Source organism: Somniosus microcephalus, unplaced genomic scaffold (assembly GCF_052327205.1).
Source record: "Somniosus microcephalus isolate GS21.2 unplaced genomic scaffold, FLI_Smic_1.0 unresolved_chr4, whole genome shotgun sequence".
Classification (NCBI taxonomy): Eukaryota; Metazoa; Chordata; class Chondrichthyes; order Squaliformes; family Somniosidae; genus Somniosus; species Somniosus microcephalus.
Window position 1 is genome coordinate 51,557,078 of NW_028225182.1, and position 20,631 is coordinate 51,577,708.

At 54.7% G+C, this 20,631-nt stretch overlaps 1 protein-coding gene across 2 annotated transcripts; it reads left to right on the forward strand.

Moving 5' to 3' along the window:
• The first annotated feature begins 257 nt into the window (after positions 1-257).
• On the forward strand, positions 258-20,312 carry LOC147091086 (thyroid receptor-interacting protein 6-like). Of its 2 annotated transcripts, XM_085977550.1 has the most exons (7): positions 259-402; positions 579-1,469; positions 2,957-3,077; positions 9,392-9,561; positions 11,957-12,135; positions 15,331-15,451; positions 19,439-20,312. In XM_085977550.1, exons 1-7 carry the CDS (start codon positions 304-306, stop codon positions 19,568-19,570), a joined length of 1,713 nt encoding a protein of 570 aa, XP_085833676.1. In that variant the 5' UTR covers positions 259-303; the 3' UTR covers positions 19,571-20,312. The 2 variants fall into 2 exon arrangements, with proteins under 2 accessions (XP_085833677.1, XP_085833676.1); XM_085977551.1 differs by lacking the exon at positions 9,392-9,561 and having other exon boundaries at positions 258-402; positions 19,439-19,575.
• Positions 20,313-20,631: the final 319 nt, after the last annotated feature.

Genomic DNA, 20,631 nt, shown 5'->3' on the forward strand with positions numbered 1-20,631 from the left:
CGCCGCACTGTCGGGAGGGGCAGTACTGAGGGAGTGCCGCACTGTCGGAGGGGCAGTACTGAGGGAGCGCCGCACTGTCGGAGGGGCAGTACTGAGGGAGCGCCGCACTGTCGGAGGGGCGGTACTGAGGGAGCGCCGCACTGTCGGAGGGGCGGTACTGAGGGAGCGCCGCACTGTCGGAGGGGCGGTACTGAGGGAGCGCCGCACTGTCGGAGGGGCGGTACTGAGGGAGCGCCGCACTGTCGGAGGGGCGGTACTGAGGGAGTGCTTCTTGTTTTGCAGGCGAGACCACTGGAGAAGCCCATGAATCGTCCCTCGAGCATCGACGCTGAGATCGACTCTCTGACCAGCATGCTGGCCGACATGGAGAATAACTCGCCATTCCATCCCCGGCCCAGACAGGTGAGACGCAGGTGCCGCTAGCACGCACCCGGCCGGTCACAGCGTCGGGTCAGGTCGATGGGGTCCCAGAGTCACACTGTAACATTTTATGATTCTATCATAGGGATGTAATAATTATTTTTTGGCCATTTTTCTCTGGTCTCCAGCTGTATAATGTGTTTTTTTTTCTTTTGCAGAACTATGACAGTGGCATAGTTCCAGGCATGGCCTCCTATCATTCCCAGCCTCTGCCCCAGCCGGCCACCATCGCACCCAAACAATTGCCCGCCTACAAACCGATGGCTCAGCCCTCTGTTACCATGGCGACAAAGGCACCTGGGCAGCCTGAGGCCTTCTCCACCTCGAGGCCAGTTGCCTATGGCAACGCCTCGCACCCTCCGGCCTACAGCAGCGCGACCCATCCTGGGGCCTACTCCACCTCGTCGCCTCAGCCTGGGGCCTACTCCACCTCGTCGCCTCAGCCGGCCTACTCCACCTCGTCGCCTCAGCCTGGGGCCTACTCCACCTCGTCGCCTCAGCCTGGGGCCTACTCCACCTCGTCGCCTCAGCCTGCGGCCTACACCTCTGCCTCCATTCCAAGGCCTTACCCTCAGCCCGTGGCAGCCTCCTACACCACAGCTTCGACGTCCACCGGCCCCGCCTTCAACGTGCAGGTCAAAGTGGCCCAGCCGGTGCCGAATTACACGCAGCCAGGCCGCCAGGCCGAGCAAGCCTACGGGCCTCCGCCTCCGCGACAGGCCTACCTCCACCAGCACCCCGAGCCGGCCTACCGGGCCAACCAAGCCAGGTACCCTGAGCCGTCGTATGCCTCGGCCCCAGAGCCCGCTCAGACGCCTCCGAACTGGTACCCGCCTGCGCACTTCGCGGGAGGTGCCGCTAGCCTCCCGGACCCCCCCTACAGCCCCGAGGGAATGTACGGCGCCCGCAGGCCGGAGCTTGCATTCTACGGTGGCGGGTCCAAGCCGCCGGGCCAGTACCCGCAGTTTGCCGGCAAGAAGGGCGGCTACAGCGAAGAGCTGCCCCCTCCACCACCACCCCCGCCAACTACCACCAGCCACCTCCCAAAGGTAAGAACAACTTGCATTTATATAGCGCCTTTAATGTCATAAAACGCCCCAAGGTGCTTCAAGGCTACCCCTGTCCTAATATCTTCTTACATGGCTCGGTATCAAGTTTTGTTTAATAATCGCTCCTGTGAAGCGCATTGAGACGTTTTACTACGTTAAATATGTTGTATACAAACAAGTTGTGGTTGTTGATATGATGAGAAGGTGGGGTCGAGGGTGGCGGTGGGTCGAGGGTGGCGGTGGGTCGAGGGTGGCGGTGGGGGGGTGGGGTCGAGGGTGGCGGGGGGTCGAGGGTGGCGGTGGGGTCGAGGGTGGCGGTGGGGTCGAGGGTGGTGGTGGGTCAAGGCTGACGGTGGGGTCGAGGGTGGTGGTGAGGTCGAGGGTGGCGGTGGCGTCTGGGGAGGTGGGGTCGAGGGTGGCGGTGGGGAGGTGGGGTCGAGGGTGGGGAGGTGGGGTCGAGGCTGGCGGTGGGGTCGAGGCTGGCGGTGGGGTCGAGGCTGGCGGTGGGGTCGAGGGAGGCGGTGGGGTCGAGGGAGGCGGTGAGGTCGAGGGTGGCGGTGGGGTCGAGGGAGGCGGTGAGGTCGAGGGTGGAGGTGGGTCGAGGGTGGCGGTGGGGAGGTGGGGTCGAGGCTGGCGGTTGGGTCGAGGGTGGCGGTGGGTCAAGGCTGATGGTGGGGTCGAGGGTGGCGGTGGGTCGAGGGTGGCGGTGGGGAGGTGGGGTCGAGGGTGGCGGTGGGTCGAGGGAGGCGGTGGGGTCGAGGCTGGCGGTGGGGTCGAGGGAGGCGGTGGGGTCGAGGGAGGCGGTGAGGTCGAGGGTGGCGGTGGGGTCGAGGGAGGCGGTGAGGTCGAGGGTGGCGGTGGGGAGGTGGGTCGAGGGTGGCGGTGGGGAGGTGGGGTCGAGGCTGGCGGTGGGGTCGAGGGTGGCGGTGGGTCGAGGGTGGCGGTGGGTCAAGGCTGACGGTGGGGTCGAGGGTGGCGGTGGGTCGAGGGTGGCGGTGGGTCGAGGGTGGCGGTGGGTCGAGGGTGGGGTCGAGGGTGGCGGTGGGTCGAGGGAGGCGGTGGGGTCGAGGGTGGCGGTGGGTCGAGGCTGGCGGTGGGGAGGTGGGATCGAGGGTGGCGGTGGGGTCGAGGGTGGCGGTGGGTCGAGGCTGGCGGTGGGTCGAGGCTGGCGGTGGGGAGGTTGGGTCGAGGGTGGCGGTGGGGTCGAGGGTGGCGGTGGGTCGAGGCTGGCGGTGGGGAGGTTGGGTCGAGGGTGGCGGTGGGGTCGAGTGTGGCGGTGGGTCGAGGCTGGCGGTGGGGAGGTGGGGTCGAGGGTGGCGGTGAGGTCGAGGGTGGCGGTGGGGTCGAGGGTGGCGGTGGGAAAGCGGGGTCGAGGGTGGCGGCGGGGCTGAGGGTGGCGGTGGGTAGCTGGGGCAGGTCTGTTAAATTGGGGAGGCTGATCCAAAACTGCCACTTCGTGTTCTTAAAGTTTCTCTTCGTGTTCTCAGGCCTCTTACGGGCCACCTGGAGGGAGTCAGACCCTAGCCAGCAGACCGGAGGAAGAACTCGATCGAATCACCAAGAAACTGGTCCATGACATGAACAACCCACCGACTGAGGAGTATTTTGGTGAGTGTCCCGGGGGGAATGTAGGACTCAACGTGAGGAATGTTAGTGCATGTTAGATACAGAGTAAAGCTCCCTCTACACTGTCCCATCAAACACTCCCAGGGCAGGTACAGCACAGGTTAGATACAGAGTAAAGCTCCCTCTACACTGTCCCATCAAACACTCCCAGGGCAGGTACAGCACGGGATAGATACAGAGTAAAGCTCCCTCTACACCGTCCCATCAAACACTCCCAGGGCAGGTACAGCACGGGTTAGATACAGAGTAAAGCTCCCTCTACACTGTCCCATCAAACACTCCCAGGGCAGGTACAGCATGGGTTAGATACAGAGTAAAGCTCCCTCTACACCGTCCCATCAAACACTCCCAGGGCAGGTACAGCACGGGATAGATACAGAGTAAAGCTCCCTCTACACCGTCCCATCAAACACTCCCAGGGCAGGTACAGCATGGGTTAGATACAGAGTAAAGCTCCCTCTACACCGTCCCATCAAACACTCCCAGGGCAGGTGCAGCACGGGTTAGATACAGAGTAAAGCTCCCTCTACACTGTCCCCATCAAACACGCCCAGGGCAGGTACAGCACGGGTTAGATACAGAGTAAAGCTCCCTCTACACTGTCCCATCAAACACTCCCAGGGCAGGTACAGCACGGGTTAGATACAGAGTAAAGCTCCCTCTACACTGTCCCATCACACACTCCCGGGGCAGGTACAGCACGGGTTAGATACAGAGTAAAGCTTCCTCTACACTGTCCCATCAAACACTCCCGGGGCAGGTACAGCACGGGTTAGATACAGAGTAAAGCTCCCTCTACACTGTCCCATCAAACACTCCCAGGGCAGGTACAGCACGGGTTAGATACAGAGTAAAGCTCACTCTACGCTGTCCCATCAAACACTCCCAGGGTAGGTACAGCACGGGTTAGATACAGAGTAAAGCTCCCTCTACACTGTCCCATCAAACACTCTCAGGGCAGGTACAGCACGGGTTAGATACAGAGTAACGCTCCCTCTACACTGTCCCATCAAACACTCTCAGGGCAGGTACAGCACGGGTTAGATACAGAGTAAAGCTCCCTCTACACTGTCCCATCAAACACTCCCAGGGTAGGTACAGCACGGGTTAGATACAGAGTAAAGCTCCCTCTACACTGTCCCATCAAACACTCTCAGGGCAGGTACAGCACGGGTTAGATACAGAGTAACGCTCCCTCTACACTGTCCCATCAAACACTCCCAGGGCAGGAACAGCACGGGTTAGATACAGAGTAAAGCTCCCTCTCCCTCCCTGGTGCAAGGGTCAAGGATGTCTCGGAGCGGGTGCAGAGCATTCTGAAGGGGGAGGGGGATCAGCCAGTTGTCGTGGTACATGTAGGTACCAACGATGTAGGTAAAAAGAGGGAGGAGGTCCTACAAGCTGAATTTAGGGAGTTAGGAGCTAAATTGAAAAGTAGGACCTCAAAGGTAGTAATCTCTGGATTGCTACCAGTGCCACGAGCTAATAAGTTTAGAGAGAGTAAGATAGATAAGCTAAATACGTGGCTTGAGCAGTGGTGCAAGGGAGAGGGATTTAAATTCTTGAGGCATTGGAACCAGTTCTTGGGGAGGAGTGACCTGTACCAAGGGGACGGTCTACACCTGAGCTGTGAGGGAGCCGATGTCCTCGGGGTAATATTTTCTAGGGCGGTTCGGGAGGATTTAAACTAATTTGGCAGGGGGATGGGAACCTAGATAGTGGAAAAGAGGGAAGTCATATGAAGTCAGAAATAGATGGTAGAAAGGTGAGAAGCAATAAGCAAAGGAGAGAAACACAAAGGGCCAAACTAATTCATAATGAGAGTGTGAAAAAAGCAAGCCTGAAGGCTTTGTATCTTAATGCTAGAAGCATTAGGAACAAGGTGGATGAATTAGTTGTGGAAATAGAGGTAAACAAGTATGATTTGATTGGGATTACAGAAACGTGGCTGCAGGGTGGGCAAGGCTGGGAACTTAACATCCAGGGATATACAATATTTAGGAAGGATCGGCAAAAAGGTAGGGGAGGTGGGGTAGCATTGCTGGTAAAGGAGGGGATTAATGCAATGGAAAGGAAGGATATTAACTCGGATGAAACGGAATCTGTATGGGTAGAAATGAGAAATAGCAAGGGGAGGAAAACGTTAGTGGGTGTGATATATAGGCCTCCAAATAGTAATATGGAGGTGAGGGAAGGCATAAAAAGGGAAATTAGAGAAGTGTGCGATAAGAGCACAGCTGTCATCATGGGTGACTTTAATTTACATATTGATTGGACTACCCAAATTAGTAAAAATTCTGAGGAGGAGGAATTCCTGGAATGTTTTCGGGACGGTTATCTGGACCAATATGTCGAGGAGCCGACTCGAGATCAGGCCATTTTAGACTGGGTATTGTGCAATGAGAAGGGACTTATCAACAATCTTCTTGTACGAGGCCCCTTGGGTCAGAGCGATCATAATATGATCGAGCTCTCAGTCGAGATGGAGAGTGAGGAAATTGAATCAGAGACTAAGGTCCAGAACTTAAATAAAGGGAATTACGAGGGTATGAGACGGGAATTGGGTAAGATTGATTGGGTGGTGTTTCTGGGGGGATTGACAGTGGATAGACAATGGCAAGCATTCAAAGATAGAATGGAAGAATTCCAGAACATGTTTATACCGGTTTGGCATAAAAATAAACCTAAAAAGGTGGCTCAACCGTGGATAACGAGGGAAATTAGGGACAGCATAAAATCAAAAAAAAGGGCATATCAACTGGCAAAAAAAAGCACCAGACCGGAAGATTGGGGGCAGTACAGGATACAGCAAAAGAGGACAAAGGGATTAATCAGGAAGGGGAAAATAGAATACGAAAGTAAACTTGCAGCAAACATAAAGACAGACTGCAAAAGCTTTTATCGGTATATCAGGAGGAAAAGACTGGTAAAATCCCAAGTCGGTCCCTTGCAGTCCGATTCGGGAGAATATATAATGGAGAATAAGGAAATGGCAGACCAATTAAACTCATACTTTGGTTCTGTATTCACAAAGGAGGACACAAATAACCTCCCAGGAATATCGGCAAACATAGGGACTAATGAGAGGGAGGAGCTGACAGAAATTAGTATCTCTAGGGATATGGTGTTGGGTAAGTTGAGGGGACTGAAGGCCGACAAATCCCCGGGGCCTGATAAACTACATCCTAGGGTACTTAAGGAGGTGGCCCTGGAGATAGCAGATGCTCTAAGGATCATCTTCCGGAACTCCATTGACTCGGGAACAGTACCCGTGGATTGGAGGGTAGCTAATGTTACCCCAATATTTAAAAAGGGGGGTAGAGAGAAAGCAGGGAATTATAGACCAGTAAGCCTTACATCGGTTGTGGGCAAAATGCTAGAGTCCATTATTAAGGATAAAATAGCGGAGCACTTGACAAATGGGGAAAGGATCGGACAGAGTCAACATGGATTTACAAAGGGTAAATCGTGTTTGACTAATCTGCTGGAATTTTTTGAGGAAGTAACTGGTAAAATAGATGGGGGAGAGCCAGTGGATGTGGTGTACCTTGACTTCCAGAAAGCCTTCGATAAGGTTCCACACAAAAGATTATCATGCAAAATTAAGGCTCATGGGATTGGGGGCAAAGTATTAACGTGGATAGAGAACTGGCTGGCGGATAGAAAACAGAGAGTTGGAATAAACGGCTCGTTTTCGGAGTGGCAGGCAGTGACCAGCGGGGTGCCGCAAGGATCTGTCCTGGGACCCCAGCTGTTCACAATATATATAAATGATCTGGATCAGGGAATTGGATGCAATATTTCCAAATTCGCTGACGACACTAAACTAGGAGGAGGGGTGGGCTCTGATGAGGATGTCAGGAGGCTACAGTGCGATTTGGACAGGTTGGGGGAATGGGCGGATACGTGGCAGATGCACTATAATGTGGATAAATGCGAGGTTATCCACTTTGGGGGTAAAAACAGGAGGGTAGATTATTATCTAAATGGCAATAGATTGGGAGATGGGGAAGTGCAGAGGGACCTGGGTGTTCTTGTGCACCAGTCACTGAAGGAGAGCATGCAGGTGCAACAGGCGATTAAGAAGGCAAATGGTATGTTGGCCTTCATATCAAGGGGGTTCGAGTATAGGAATAGGGATACCTTACTACAGCTGTACAAGGTGCTGGTGAGACCGCATCTGGAGTATTGTGTACAGTTTTGGTCGCCCCATCTGCGGAAGGATGTTCTTGCCATGGAAAGAGTGCAGCGGCGATTCACCAGGCTGATACCTGGAATGGCGGGAATGACCTACGAGGAGAGATTGAATAGTTTGGGCTTGTACTCACTGGAGTTTAGAAGATTGAGAGGGGATCTCATCGAAACATATAAAATTATGGCAGGCCTGGACAGGCTGAATTCAGAGAGAATGTTTCCAATGGCAGGGGAGCACAGAACCAGGGGCCACAGTCTAAAAATAGCGGGCAAATCATTTAAAACAGAGATGAGGAAGAATTTCTTCACTCAAAGAGTGGTGAGCCTGTGGAATTCCCTGCCACAGAGGGCTGTGAAGGCTAATTCAATAAATATTTTCAAGAGAGAATTGGATATATTTCTGAAGGCTAAGGGGATTAAGGGTTACGGAGAAAAGGCGGGGACGGGGTACTGAACTGGTAAGATCAGCTAAGATCTCAGATGAAGATCAGCCATGATCTCATTGAATGGCGGAGCAGGCTCGAAGGGCCGAATGGCCTACTCCTGTTCCTATCTCTATGTTTCTATGTTACACTGTCCCATCAAACACTCCCAGGGCAGGTACAGCACGGGTTAGATACAGGGTAAAGCTCCCTCTACACTGTCCCATCAAACACTCCCAGGGCAGGTACAGCACGGGTTAGATACAGAGTAAAGCTCCCTCTACACTGTCCCATCAAACACTCCCAGGGCAGGTACAGCACGGGTTAGATACAGAGTAAAGCTCCCTCTACACTGTCCCCATCAAACACTCCCAGGGTAGGTACAGCACGGGTTAGATACAGAGTAAAGCTCCCTCTACACTGTCCCATCAAACACTCCCAGGGCAGGTACAGGACGGGTTACATACAGAGTAAAGCTCCCTCTACACTGTCCCATCAAACACTCCCAGGGCAGGTACAGCACGGGTTAGATACAGAGTAACGCTCCCTCTACACTGTCCCATCAAACACTCCCAGGGCAGGAACAGCACGGGTTAGATACAGAGTAAAGCTCCCTCTACACTGTCCCATCAAACACTCCCAGGGCAGGTACAGCACGGGTTAGATACAGGGTAAAGCTCCCTCTACACTGTCCCATCAAACACTCCCAGGGCAGGTACAGCACGGGTTAGATACAGAGTAAAGCTCCCTCTACACTGTCCCATCAAACACTCCCAGGGCAGGTACAGCACGGGTTAGATACAGAGTAAAGCTCCCTCTACACTGTCCCCATCAAACACTCCCAGGGTAGGTACAGCACGGGTTAGATACAGAGTAAAGCTCCCTCTACACTGTCCCATCAAACACTCCCAGGGCAGGTACAGGACGGGTTACATACAGAGTAAAGCTCCCTCTACACTGTCCCATCAAACACTCCCAGGGCAGGTACAGCACGGGTTAGATACAGAGTAAAGCCCCCTCTACACTGTCCCATTAAACACTCCCAGGGCAGGTACAGCACGGGTTAGATACAGAGTAAAGCTCCCTCTACACTGTCCCATCAAACACTCCCAGGGCAGGTACAGCACGGGTTAGATACAGTTAAATGGGGAGAGACTGTTTCCACTGGCAGGAGGGTCGGTAACCAGAGGACACAGATTTAAGATAATCGGCAAAAGAACCAGAGGGGAGATGAGGAGAATGTTTTTACGCAGCGAGTTGTTGTGATCTGGAACGCGCTGCCTGAAAGGGCGGTGGAAGGAGATTCAATAGTAACTTTCAAAAGGCGAATTGGAGATATATTTGAAAAGGAAAAATCTGCTGGAATTGTGGGGATAAAGAGCGTGGGGAGTGGGACTAACCGGATAGCATGATGGGCCGAACGGCATCCTTCTGTGCTGCCAGAGTCACTGTGCCACTGTGACTGAGATAAGCTGACCGGACAAGGAGGGTCAGATATTGACCTTCCACCTTCGACCTCGGTGGTGGGTGGGGGGAGATGAGGAGCTACGGCCACCCGTTGTGTTTGGATGTTGAGCGTGGCCGTCACCATGTGGGCGAGCGGCCGGTCACTGGTTCTGTATTCTGCGGTCGCTGGCGGGCTCTTGTCCCTTGTTGACGACGTGCGACTCCCGTTGCCAGGGCGCTGCGCTCGGTGCGGGGAGAACGTGGTGGGCGACGGGACGGGCTGCATCGCCATGGACCAGGTGTTTCACGTCGAGTGCTTCACCTGCATGACCTGCCGCTGCCGCCTGAGGGGCCAGCCCTTCTACGCCATCGACAAGAAATCCTACTGCGAGTCGTGTTACATCGTAAGTACCTCCTACCACGCGGTCAGTTACGGTGCATGTACCACCTACCATACAAGAGCAGGGGTGTTTGAACTGCGTAAAACACTAAAATAACAAAACACAAAACGCTGGAAGCATTCAGCTGGCTGGGCAGCACCCATGGAGAGAGAAACGAGTTAACGTTTCAGGTCTGGGACCCTTCATCAGAACTGGAAAAGGTTCGAGATGGAACAGGATTTAAGCAGATGCAGAGACGGTGGCTGGGGGTGTGGGAGGGGAGGAAGGACCCGAAGGAACATACTGTGCTTATGTAAGAGGCAGGAAAGATAAAATGTTGCAAATGGGAATGGCAAAATCATACAGCAGGAACAATGGGGGCAAGGGTTATAGTTTGAAATTGTTGAACTCAATGTTGAGGCCAGAAGGCTGTAAAGTGCATAAATCACTAGTTAGGCCACAGCTGGAGTAAGTGGGGAATATCTGCCAGGAGCCAGCGCAAACGGTTTTTACAGGTCTATTAAGAGAAAGGGAGGGTGGTTAACAGTAATACGGGACACTCCTTTATTAGCCGAGGCATAGAATATAAGAGCAGGGAGGGGAGATTATGCTTGAACTGTATAAAACACTAGTTAGGCCACAGCTAGAATACTGGGTGCAGTTCTGGTCACCACATTACAGGAAGGATGTGATTGCACGACAGAGGGTGCGGAGGAGATTTACCAGGATGTTGCCGGGACTGGGGAATTTTAGCTATGAGGAAAGATTGGAGAGGCTGGGGTTGTTTTCTTTGGAACAGAGGAGGCTGAGGTGAGACTTGATTGAGGTGTATAAAATGATGAGGGGCCTGGATAGAGTGGATAGGAAGGACCTATTTCCCTCAGCAGGGAGGTCAGTAACCAGGGGGCAGAGATTTAAAGTCATTGGTCGGAGGTTTAGAGGGGAGTTGAGGAGAACTTTCTTCACCCAGAGGGTGGTGGGGGTCTGGAACTCACTGCCTGAAAGGGTGGTCGAGGCAGGAACCCTCATCACATTTAAAAGTACTTGGATCTGCGCTTGAAGCGCCGTAACCGACAGGGCTACGGACCGAGAGCTGGGAAGTGGGATTGGGCTGGAGAGCTCTTTGTCGGCCGGCACAGACACAATGGTGCACACGCCCTGCCCCAGTGATTGTCCCGCCCAGCCATCTTCCGTCGCTGCTCGGTAGGGCTTGATCGAAGTTTGAGCTGAGCCAGCGAGAGGTGCCGTATGGGTTAATCCCTGCGTCTTCAGTGCTGCACGGTGTTGAGGAAGGATTGGGCGCCCCCAGTGTCAGTCCTGCTCTTTCCGACCGCCTTACCTCGAGCACGGCGACGCATATCGCAGTGACGTGTGCTATTTTAACACGGGCATTAAGTGCTGGTGAATCGACCGTGCTCATCCACACCTATCCCTCAGCCCACGAGCGCTGCCTGCCTTCGAACCCTGGGCCATTGCTGCCCTCTGGAGGCCGCTCCTATTACTGCCGCTCTGCTCACTTCAGCAGCGAGCAGGATGCTCAGTAACAGAATGTCCCAAAGACATTCGCGTCCACTCCAAGAACTGAACCAATATTTTCATTGGAAGAGGGGGCAAGAATGAGATCATTTGTGGGCGATTGGCTTCGTAACCTGAAATCTTTTTCAGTCTCCCCCCCCCGCCCCCCCCCCCCCCAACTCCTTGCCCCCAGGGTCTGTCATGGTGTCTCGTAAGCGGTCACGCTCCACAGATATCAGAAGCCCCGCTCGCTAACACTCTCTCTCCGCCTAAAGCTCCCTCAGTACTGCCCCTCCGACAGTGCGGCTCTCCCTCAGTACTGCCCCTCCGACAGTGTGGCGCTCCCTCAGTACTGCCCCTCCGACAGTGCGGCGTTCCCTCAGTACTGCCCCTCTGACAGTGCGGCGCTCCCTCAGTACTGCCCCTCCGACAGTGCGGCGCTCCCTCAGTACTGCCCCTCCGACAGTGCGGCGCTCCCTCAGTACTGCCCCTCCGACAGTGCGGCTCTCCCTCAGTACTGCCCCTCCGACAGTGCGGCCCTCCCTCAGTACTGCCCCTCCGACAGTGCGGCGCTCCCTCAGTACTGCCCCTCTGACAGTGCGGCGCTCCCTCAGTACTGCCCCTCCGACAGTGCGGCGCTCCCTCAGTACTGCCCCTCCGACAGTGCGGCGCTCCCTCAGTACTGCCCCTCCGACAGTGCGGCGCTCCCTCAGCACTGCACTGGAGTGTCAGCCTGGATTTTTGTGCTCAAGTCTCTGGAGTGGGACCTGAACCAACAACCTTCAGACTCCGAGACGAGAGAGCACTACACACTGAGCCACAGTCGACACTAGGACGCAGAGATTTCAGGCTGGCTTGGTGCGAGGGCGGTTGTTCTGATTGTTTTCTGTCTTGCCTTGTTCAGAACACCCTGGAGCAATGCTCGGTCTGCTCCAAGCCCATCATGGACAGGATCCTGCGGGCCATGGGCAGAGCCTATCACCCACAGTGCTTCACCTGCGTCGTGTGCCACCGGTGCCTGGATGGGATCCCCTTCACTGTGGACGCGACCAGCCAGATCCACTGCATCGAGGATTTCCATATGTAAGTACAGCACGGGTTAGATACAGAGTAAAGCTCCCTCTACACTGTCCCATCAAACACGCCCAGGGCAGGTACAGCACGGGTTAGATACAGAGTAAAGCTCCCTCTACACTGTCCCATCACACACTCCCAGGACAGGTACAGCACGGGTTAGATACAGAGTGAAGCTCCCTCTACACTGTCCCATCAAACACTCCCAGGGCAGGTACAGCACGGGTTAGATACAGAGTAAAGCTCCCTCTACACTGTCCCATCAAACACTCCCAGGGCAGGTACAGCACGGGTTAGATACAGAGTAAAGGTCCCTCTACACTGTCCCATCACACACTCCCAGGACAGGTACAGCACGGGTTAGATACAGAGTAAAGCTTCCACTACACTGTCCCATCACACACTCCCAGGGCAGGTACAGCACGGGTTAGATACAGAGTAAAGCTCCCTCTACACTGTCCCATCACACACTCCCAGGACAGGTACAGCACGGGTTAGATACAGATTAAAGCTCCCTCTACACTGTCCCCATCAAACACTCCCAGGACAGGTACAGCACGGGTTAGATACAGAGTAAAGCTCCCTCTACACTGTCCCATCAAACACTCCCAGGGCAGGTACAGCACGGGTTAGATACAGAGTAAAGCTCCCTCTACACTGTCCCCATCAAACACTCCCAGGGCAGGTACAGCATGGGTTAGATACAGAGTAAAGCTTCCTCTACACTGTCCCATCAAACACTCCCAGGGCAGGTACAGCACGGGTTAGATACAGAGTAAATCTCCCTCTACACTGTCCCCATCACACACTCCCAGGGCAGGTACAGCACGGGTTAGATACAGAGTAAAGCTCCCTCTACACTGTCCCATCACACACTCCCAGGACAGGTACAGCACGGGTTAGATACAGATTAAAGCTCCCTCTACACTGTCCCCATCAAACACTCCCAGGACAGGTACAGCACGGGTTAGATACAGAGTAAAGCTCCCTCTACACTGTCCCATCAAACACTCCCAGGGCAGGTACAGCACGGGTTAGATACAGAGTAAAGCTCCCTCTACACTGTCCCCATCAAACACTCCCAGGGCAGGTACAGCATGGGTTAGATACAGAGTAAAGCTTCCTCTACACTGTCCCATCAAACACTCCCAGGGCAGGTACAGCACGGGTTAGATACAGAGTAAATCTCCCTCTACACTGTCCCCATCAAACACTCCCAGGGCAGGTACAGCACGGGTTAGATACAGAGTAAAGCTCCCTCTACACTGTCCCATCAAACACTCCCAGGGCAGGTACAGCACGGGTTAGATACAGAGTAAAGCTCCCTCTACACTGTCCCATCAAACACTCCCAGGGCAGGTTCAGGGTGCCTCTGAGTCTGGAGGCCCAATTTCCAACCTGCTTAAAGTTTTTTGAATGATACAGCACAGAAAGAGGCCATTCGGCCCATCGTGCCTGTGCCGGCTCTTTGAACGAGTTCTCCAATTAGTCCCACTCCCCCCCTGCTCTTTCCCCACAGCCCTGTGAATTTTTCCCCTTCCAGTATTTATCCAATTCCCTTTTGAAAGTCACTATTGAATCTGCTTCCACCGCCCTTTCAGGCAGCGCGTTCCAGATCACAACAACTCGCTGCGTAAAAACATTCTCCTCATCTCCCCTCTGGTTCTTTTGCCGATTATCTTCAATCTGTGTCCTCTGGTTACCGACCCTCCTGCCACTGGAAACAGTCTCTCCTACTCCATCGAAACCCCTCATGATTTTGAATGCCTCCATTAAATCTCCCCTTAACCTTCTCTGCTCTAAGGAGAACAACCCCAGCTTCTCCCGTCTCTGCACATAACTCCAGCTGAAGAACGTAATACTTGTATCGAGTCTACAGCACATTCAGACAAATGGTCCGTGCCGTCGTTTCTGCTCCACACGAGCCTCCTCCCACCCCTCTTCATCTCACCCCATCTCCATATCCTTCTATTCCTTTCCCCTCATGTTTATCTAGCTTCCCTTTAAAAGCATCTGTGCTGTTCGCCTCAACCACCCCCTGTGGTAGCGAGTTCCACATTCTCACCACTCTCTGGGGAAAGAAAGCTTTGCATTTCGACAGCGTCTTTCACGACCTCAGGACATCCTAAAGCGCTTCAAGCCTTTTTGAAGTGTGGTCACTGTTGTAATGTAGGAAACGCAGCCGCCAATTTGCACACAGCAAGCTCCCACAAACAGCAATGTGATAATTGCATCAATTCTACAGTGTGGACACAGGCCATTTAGCCCAGCTGTTCTATGCCAGTGCTTCTGCTCCACACAAGCCTCTTCCCACCCATCTCCGTCAGATGAGCAGATAACCTGTTTTTTTTAGTGAATACAGTACTGCCCCTCCGACAGTGCGGCGCTCCCTCAGTACTGCCCCCCCCCCCCCCCCCCCGACAGTGCGGCGCTCCCTCAGTACTGCCCCCCCCCCCCCCCCCCCCCCCCGACAGTGCGGCGCTCCCTCAGTACTGCCCCTCCGACAGTGCGGCGCTCCCTCAGTACTGCCACTCCGACAGTGCGGCGCTCCCTCAGTACTGCCCCTCCGACAGTGCGGCGCTCCCTCAGTACTGCCACTCCGACAGTGCGGCTCTCCCTCAGTACTGCCCCTCCGACAGTGCGGCGCTCCCTCAGTACTGCCCCTCCGACCGTGCGGCGCTCCCTCAGTACTGCCCCTCTGATAGTGCGGCGCTCCCTCAGTACTGCCCCTCTGATAGTGCGGCGCTCCCTCAGTACTGCCCCTCCAACAGTGCGGCGCTCCCTCAGTACTGCCCCTCCAACAGTGCGGCACTCCCTCAGCACTGCCCCTCCGACCGTGCGGCGCTCCCTCAGTACTGCCACTCCGACAGTGCGGCTATCCCTCAGTACTGCCCCTCCGACAGTGCGGCTCTCCCTCAGTACTGCCACTCCAACAGCGTGGCTCTCCCTCAGTACTGCACTGGGAGTGCCAACATAGATTTTTGTACTCAAGTCTCTGGAGTGGGACTTGAACCCACGACCTTCTGACTCTGAGGCGAGAGCGTTAGTTTCTCTCAAAGTTCCTGTTGGATTTATTCGTGACTATCTTATATTTACGGGCTCTGGTTTTGCTCTTCGACACAAGCAGACACACTTTCTCTCTGTCTACCCTCTCGAGCCCCTCCGTGCTCCAGCTGAGTGCTTTTGCCATTTGTCTTTTAACAGGAAGTTTGCTCCCCGCTGCTCTGTCTGTGCCAAGCCCATCATGCCGGAGGCGGGACAGGAGGAGACGGTGCGGATTGTGGCCCTCGATCGCAGCTTCCACGTCAACTGTTACAAGTGTGAGGTAAGGACGTGCTGCGGTCCTCGGGGGCGCAGACTGGGCTTGTGTTCCCTCGAGTTTAGAAGATTAAGGGATGATCTGACCGAGGTGTTTAAGATGATTAAAGGAGTTGATCGGGTCGATAGAGAGAAACTATTTCACATGGAAACATAGAAGATAGGAGCAGGAGTCGGCCATTCGGCCCCTCGAGCCTGCTCCGCCATTCAATGAGATCATGGCTGATCATCCAAACTCAGTACCCTGTCCCTGCCTTCTCCCCATATCCCTTGATCCCTTTAGCCTTAAGAAATATATCTAACTCCTTGAATATATTTAATGAATTGGCCTCTACTGCCTTCTGTGGTAGAGAATTCCACAGGTTCACCACTCTCTGGGTGAAGAAATTCCTCCTCATCTCTGTCCTAAATGGCTTACCCCTTATCCTTAGACTGTGACCCCTGGTTCTGGACTCCCCCGCCATCGGGAACATCCTTCCTGCATCTAGTCTGTCTAGTCCTGTTAGAATTTTATAAGTTTCAATGAGATCCCCTCTCATTCTTCTAAACTCCAGCGAGTATAAGCCCAATCGACCCAATCTCTCCTCATACGTCATTCCTGCCATCCCAGGTATCAGTCTGGTGAATCTTCGCTGCACTCCCTCCATGGCAAGAACATCCTTCCTCAGGTAAGGCGACCAAAACTGCACACAGTACTCAAGGTGTGGTCTCACCAAGGCCCTGTACAACTGCAGCAAGACATCCTTGCTCCTGTACTTGAATTCTCTCGCTACGAAGGCCAACATACCATTTCCTCTGGTGTGGGGGGAGTCCAGAACAAGGGGGCAGAACCTTAAAATTAGAGCCAGGCCGTTCAGGGGTGATGTCAGGAAGCACTTCTTCACACAAAGGGTGGTGGAAATCTGGAACTCTCTCCCCCAAACAGTTGTTGCGGCCGGGGGTCAATTGGAAATATCAAAACTGAAAATGCTTGATTTTCATTCGGTAAGGGGTATTAAGGGTTATGGAACCAAGGCGGGTAAATGGAGTTAAGATACAGATCAGCCCTGATCTCATTGAATGGCGGAGCAGGCTCGAGGGGCTGAATGGCCTCCTCCTGTTCCTGTGTCTGTTCCGTTCTCTCCATCCAGGATTTCTCCCCCTGAATTTCCCAGGGGCATGGCCGCGCTCCAGCACACCTGACCCGGTCTTTACGTGTGAGCGTGGTGGTGGGGGTGGGGTGGTAGAGTGCAAGCGGCTATTGAACTAGGTGAGGCATCGCCGCAGAGTCCGATCCCGTCCCAGCCCAACATCCGCAGGCATCCACTTGCCAGCTGCTGTGACTGGTTAGGAGTCGGGTTGCGGGGTGGGGGGGGAGACACTGGCTGATTCCCCGCACCTCCCCCTTTACCGAGCCCCGAGGAAAACCAAGGCCAACTGATGCCCCGCTGAGGTGAGAACGGGGATTAAACCCTGGGGTTCCAAGGTCCCGCAGGGTTCAGTGCATTCAGCCAGCGGAGTGCGAGGCGCAACCAGGCCGAATAGCAATTTTTTCCTTTTGGGTGTCAGCTGTGGGCTTAGTGGGTAGGACTCTCAACGCTGAGTCAGAAGGTTGTGGGTTCGAGTCCCACTCCAGAAACTTGAGCGCAAAAATCCAGGCTCACACTCCAGTGCAGTACTGAGGGAGCGCCGCACTGTCGGAGGGGCGTTTTGAGGGAGCGCTGCACTGTTGGAGGAGCGTTTTGAGGGAGCGCCGCACTGTTGGAGGAGCGTTTTGAGGGAGCGCCGCACTGTTGGAGGGGCAGTACTGAGGGAGCGCTGCACTGTCGGAGGGGCAGTACTGAGGGAGCGCTGCACTGTCGGAGGGGCAGTACTGAGGGAGCGCCGCACTGTTGGAGGGGCAGTACTGAGGGAGCGCCGCACTGTCGGAGGGGCAGTACTGAGGGAGCGCTGCACTGTCGGAGGGGCAGTACTGAGGGAGCGCTGCACTGTCGGGCAGTACTGAGGGAGCGCCGCACTGTCGGAGGGGCAGTACTGAGGGAGCGCTGCACTGTCGGAGGAGCGTTTTGAGGGAGCGCCGCACTGTCGGAGGGGCAGTACTGAGGGAGCGCCGCACTGTCGGAGGGGCAGTACTGAGGGAGCGCCGCACTGTCGGAGGGGCAGTACTGAGGGAGCGCCGCACTGTCGGAGGGGCAGTACTGAGGGAGCGCCGCACTGTCGGAGGGGCAGTACTGAGGGAGTGCCGCACTGTCGGAGGGGCCGTACTGAGGGAGCGCCGCACTGTCGGAGGGGCAGTACTGAGGGCGCGCCGCACTGTCGGAGGGGCAGTACTGAGGGAGCGCAGCACTGTCGGAGGGGCAGTACTGAGGGAGCGTCGTACTGTCGGAGGTTGTGTCTTTTGGATGAGACGTTAAACCGATGTGCCGTCGGTAGTGGGGAAAATGCTAGCGTCCATTATAAAAGATGTAGTAGAGCACTTGAAAAACAGTGACAGGATCGGACAAAGTCAATATGGATTTACAAAAGGTAAATCGTGCTTGACTAATCTACTGGAATTTTTTGAGGATGTAACTGGTAAAATAGATAAGGGAGGACCAGTGGATGTGGTGTATTTGGACTTTCAGAAGGCTTTCGATAAGGTCCCGCATAAGAGATTAGCGTGTAAAGTTAAGTCACATGGGATTGGGGGCAAGGTATTGACTTGGATAGGGAACTGGTTGGCAGACAGAAAGCAAAGAGTTGGAATAAACGGGACTTTTTCTGAGTGGCAGGGACCCCAGCTATTCACAATATATATTAATGATCTAGACAAGGGAACTAGATGTAATATCTCCAAGTTTGCAGACGACACAAAGCTGGGTGGGCGTGTGTGCTGGTTATCCAGTTTGGTGGCAAAAACAGGAAGGCAGATTATTATCTGAATGGCAATAGATTGGGAGAAGGGGGAAGTGCAACGAGACCTGGTTGTCCTTGTGCACCAGTCGCTGAAGGTAAACATGCAGGTGCAGCAGGCGGTTAAGAAGGCAAATGGTATGTTGGCCTTCGTAGCGCGAGGGTTTGAGTACAGGAACAAGGATGTCTTGCTGCAGTTGTACAGGGCCTTGGTGAGACCACACCTTGAGTATTGTGTGCAGTTTTGGTTGCCTTATCTGAGGAAGGATGTTCTTGCCATGGAAGGAGTTCAGCGAAGATTCACCAGACTGATACCTGGGATGGCAGGAATGACGTATGAGGAGAGATTGGGTCGATTGGGCTTATACTTGCTGGAGTTTAGAAGAATGAGAGGGAATCTCATTGAAACTTATAAAATTCTGACAGGACTGGACAGACTAGATGCAGAAAGGATGTTCCCGATGGTCGGGGAGTCCAGAACCAGGGGTCACAGTCTAAGGATAAGGGGTAAGCCATTTAGGACAGAGATGAGGAGGAATTTCTTCACCCAGAGAGTGGTGAACCTGTGGAATTCTCTACCACAGAAGACAGTTGAGACCAATTCATTAAATATATTCAAGAAGGAGTTGGATATATTTCTTAAGGCTAAAGGGATCAAGGGATATGGGGAGAAGGCAGGGACAGGGTACTGAATTTGGATGATCAACCATGATCTCATTGAATGGCGGAGCAGGCTCGAGGGGCCGAATGGCCGACTCCTGCTCCTATCTTCTGTGTTTCTATGTCCCCTCGGGTGGACGAAAAAGATCCCACAGCCACAACTTGGAAGAAGAGCAGGGGAGTTCTCCCCGGTGTCCTGGGGTCAGTATCTATCCCTCAAACACCCTAAAACAGATTATGTGCTCGTTATCACATTGCTGCTTGTGGGAGATTGCTGTGCGCAAATTGGCTGCCGCGTTTCCCACATTACAACAGTGACTTCAAAAAGTACTTCATTGGCTGTAAAGCGCTTTGAGACGTCCTGAGGTGGTGAAAGGCGCTGGAGAAATGCAAGTTCTGTGTTTAAAATGTCCGTCAGCCGTTTGTCCCTTTGACTGATTCTGTGCCCTTTGACCCCCCACAGGACTGCGGTTTCGTCCTGTCATCGGAGGGCGAGGGGTGCGGCTGCTACCCGTTGGACGGGCACATCCTCTGCAAGAACTGTAGCGCTCGACGCATTCAGGATCTCTCGGCGAAAATCACCACCGACTGCTGACCAACCCTCTCCCCGACCCCCACCAGCCCGCGGCCGGAATCGCGTACCGAGAGAGGGAGTGGGGAGGGGGAAACCGGCGGACGCGAAGACGTGATTGGAGGAGGAGGAGGAGACGGCGGCGGTGTGTGCGCTGTACCCAGAGATGCCGTAGCTCCGTGCGGAGGAGGGCGTATCGCGGTTCCGTCATGTGTCCGGGCGCAGTGCGGAGCGCTGGGTAATGCACGGGATTCGGGCTCAGCCCCCAGAATCTCCAACTCCTTTTTTTTCTAAAATAAGCTGAGGTTACGTAGAGATTAATTATCCCACGTGACACGGTGACAGGTTATTAACCCGTCCCCTCCCCTCTCTCCCCCTCTCTCTCGGAGATTCAGTCTGCCCGGGATGCGTGGGGCATGTTGGCCATTTGTTCTATCTCTTCTCTCTTGCTCAGCTGGTTCCCGGCTCCGCATTCTGAGACGCTGGAGGCAGATTGAGACATCGTGGGGAGGGGGAGAGAGGGGAGGGCGCGGGCAATGGAGAATGTGTCACTTGGTGTTTGAACACTGCCAGTGAAGTTCCCAAACCATGAAACTCATTTTTTCCCCATCTTCCATCCCTCCCTCCGTTCTCGCTCCCCCTCCCTCCGTTCTCGCTCCCCCTCCCTCTCTCTCTCGCTCCCCCTCCCTCCGTTCTCGCTCCCCCTCCCTCCGTTCTCGCTCCCCCTCCCTCCGTTCTCGCTCCCCCTCCCTCCGTTCTCGCTCCCCCTCCCTCCGTTCTCGCTCCCCCTCCCTCCGTTCTCGCTCCCCCTCCCTCCGTTCTCGCTCCCCCTCCCTCCGTTCTCGCTCCCCCTCCCTCCGTTCTCGCTCCCCCTCCCTCCGTTCTCGCTCCCCCTCCCTCCGTTCTCGCTCCCCCTCCCTCCGTTCTCGCTCCCCCTCCCTCTCTCTCTCGCTCCCCCTCCCTCCGTTCTCGCTCCCCCTCCCTCCGTTCTCGCTCCCCCTCCCTCCGTTCTCGCTCCCCCTCCCTCCGTTCTCGCTCCCCCTCCCTCCGTTCTCGCTCCCCCTCCCTCGGTTCTCGCTCCCCCC

What these genes read in the sequence shown, in the direction of transcription:
- LOC147091086 (XM_085977550.1), top strand. Translation starts at nt 304, where the DNA reads ATGAATCGTCCCTCGAGCATCGACGCTGAGATCGACTCTCTGACCAGC. An exon ending in ACTGCGAGTCGTGTTACATC is followed by an intron (nt 9,562 to 11,956) that starts GTAAGTACCTCC and finishes TGCCTTGTTCAG; the next exon opens with AACACCCTGGAGCAATGCTC. An exon ending in TCAACTGTTACAAGTGTGAG is followed by an intron (nt 15,452 to 19,438) that starts GTAAGGACGTGC and finishes GACCCCCCACAG; the next exon opens with GACTGCGGTTTCGTCCTGTC.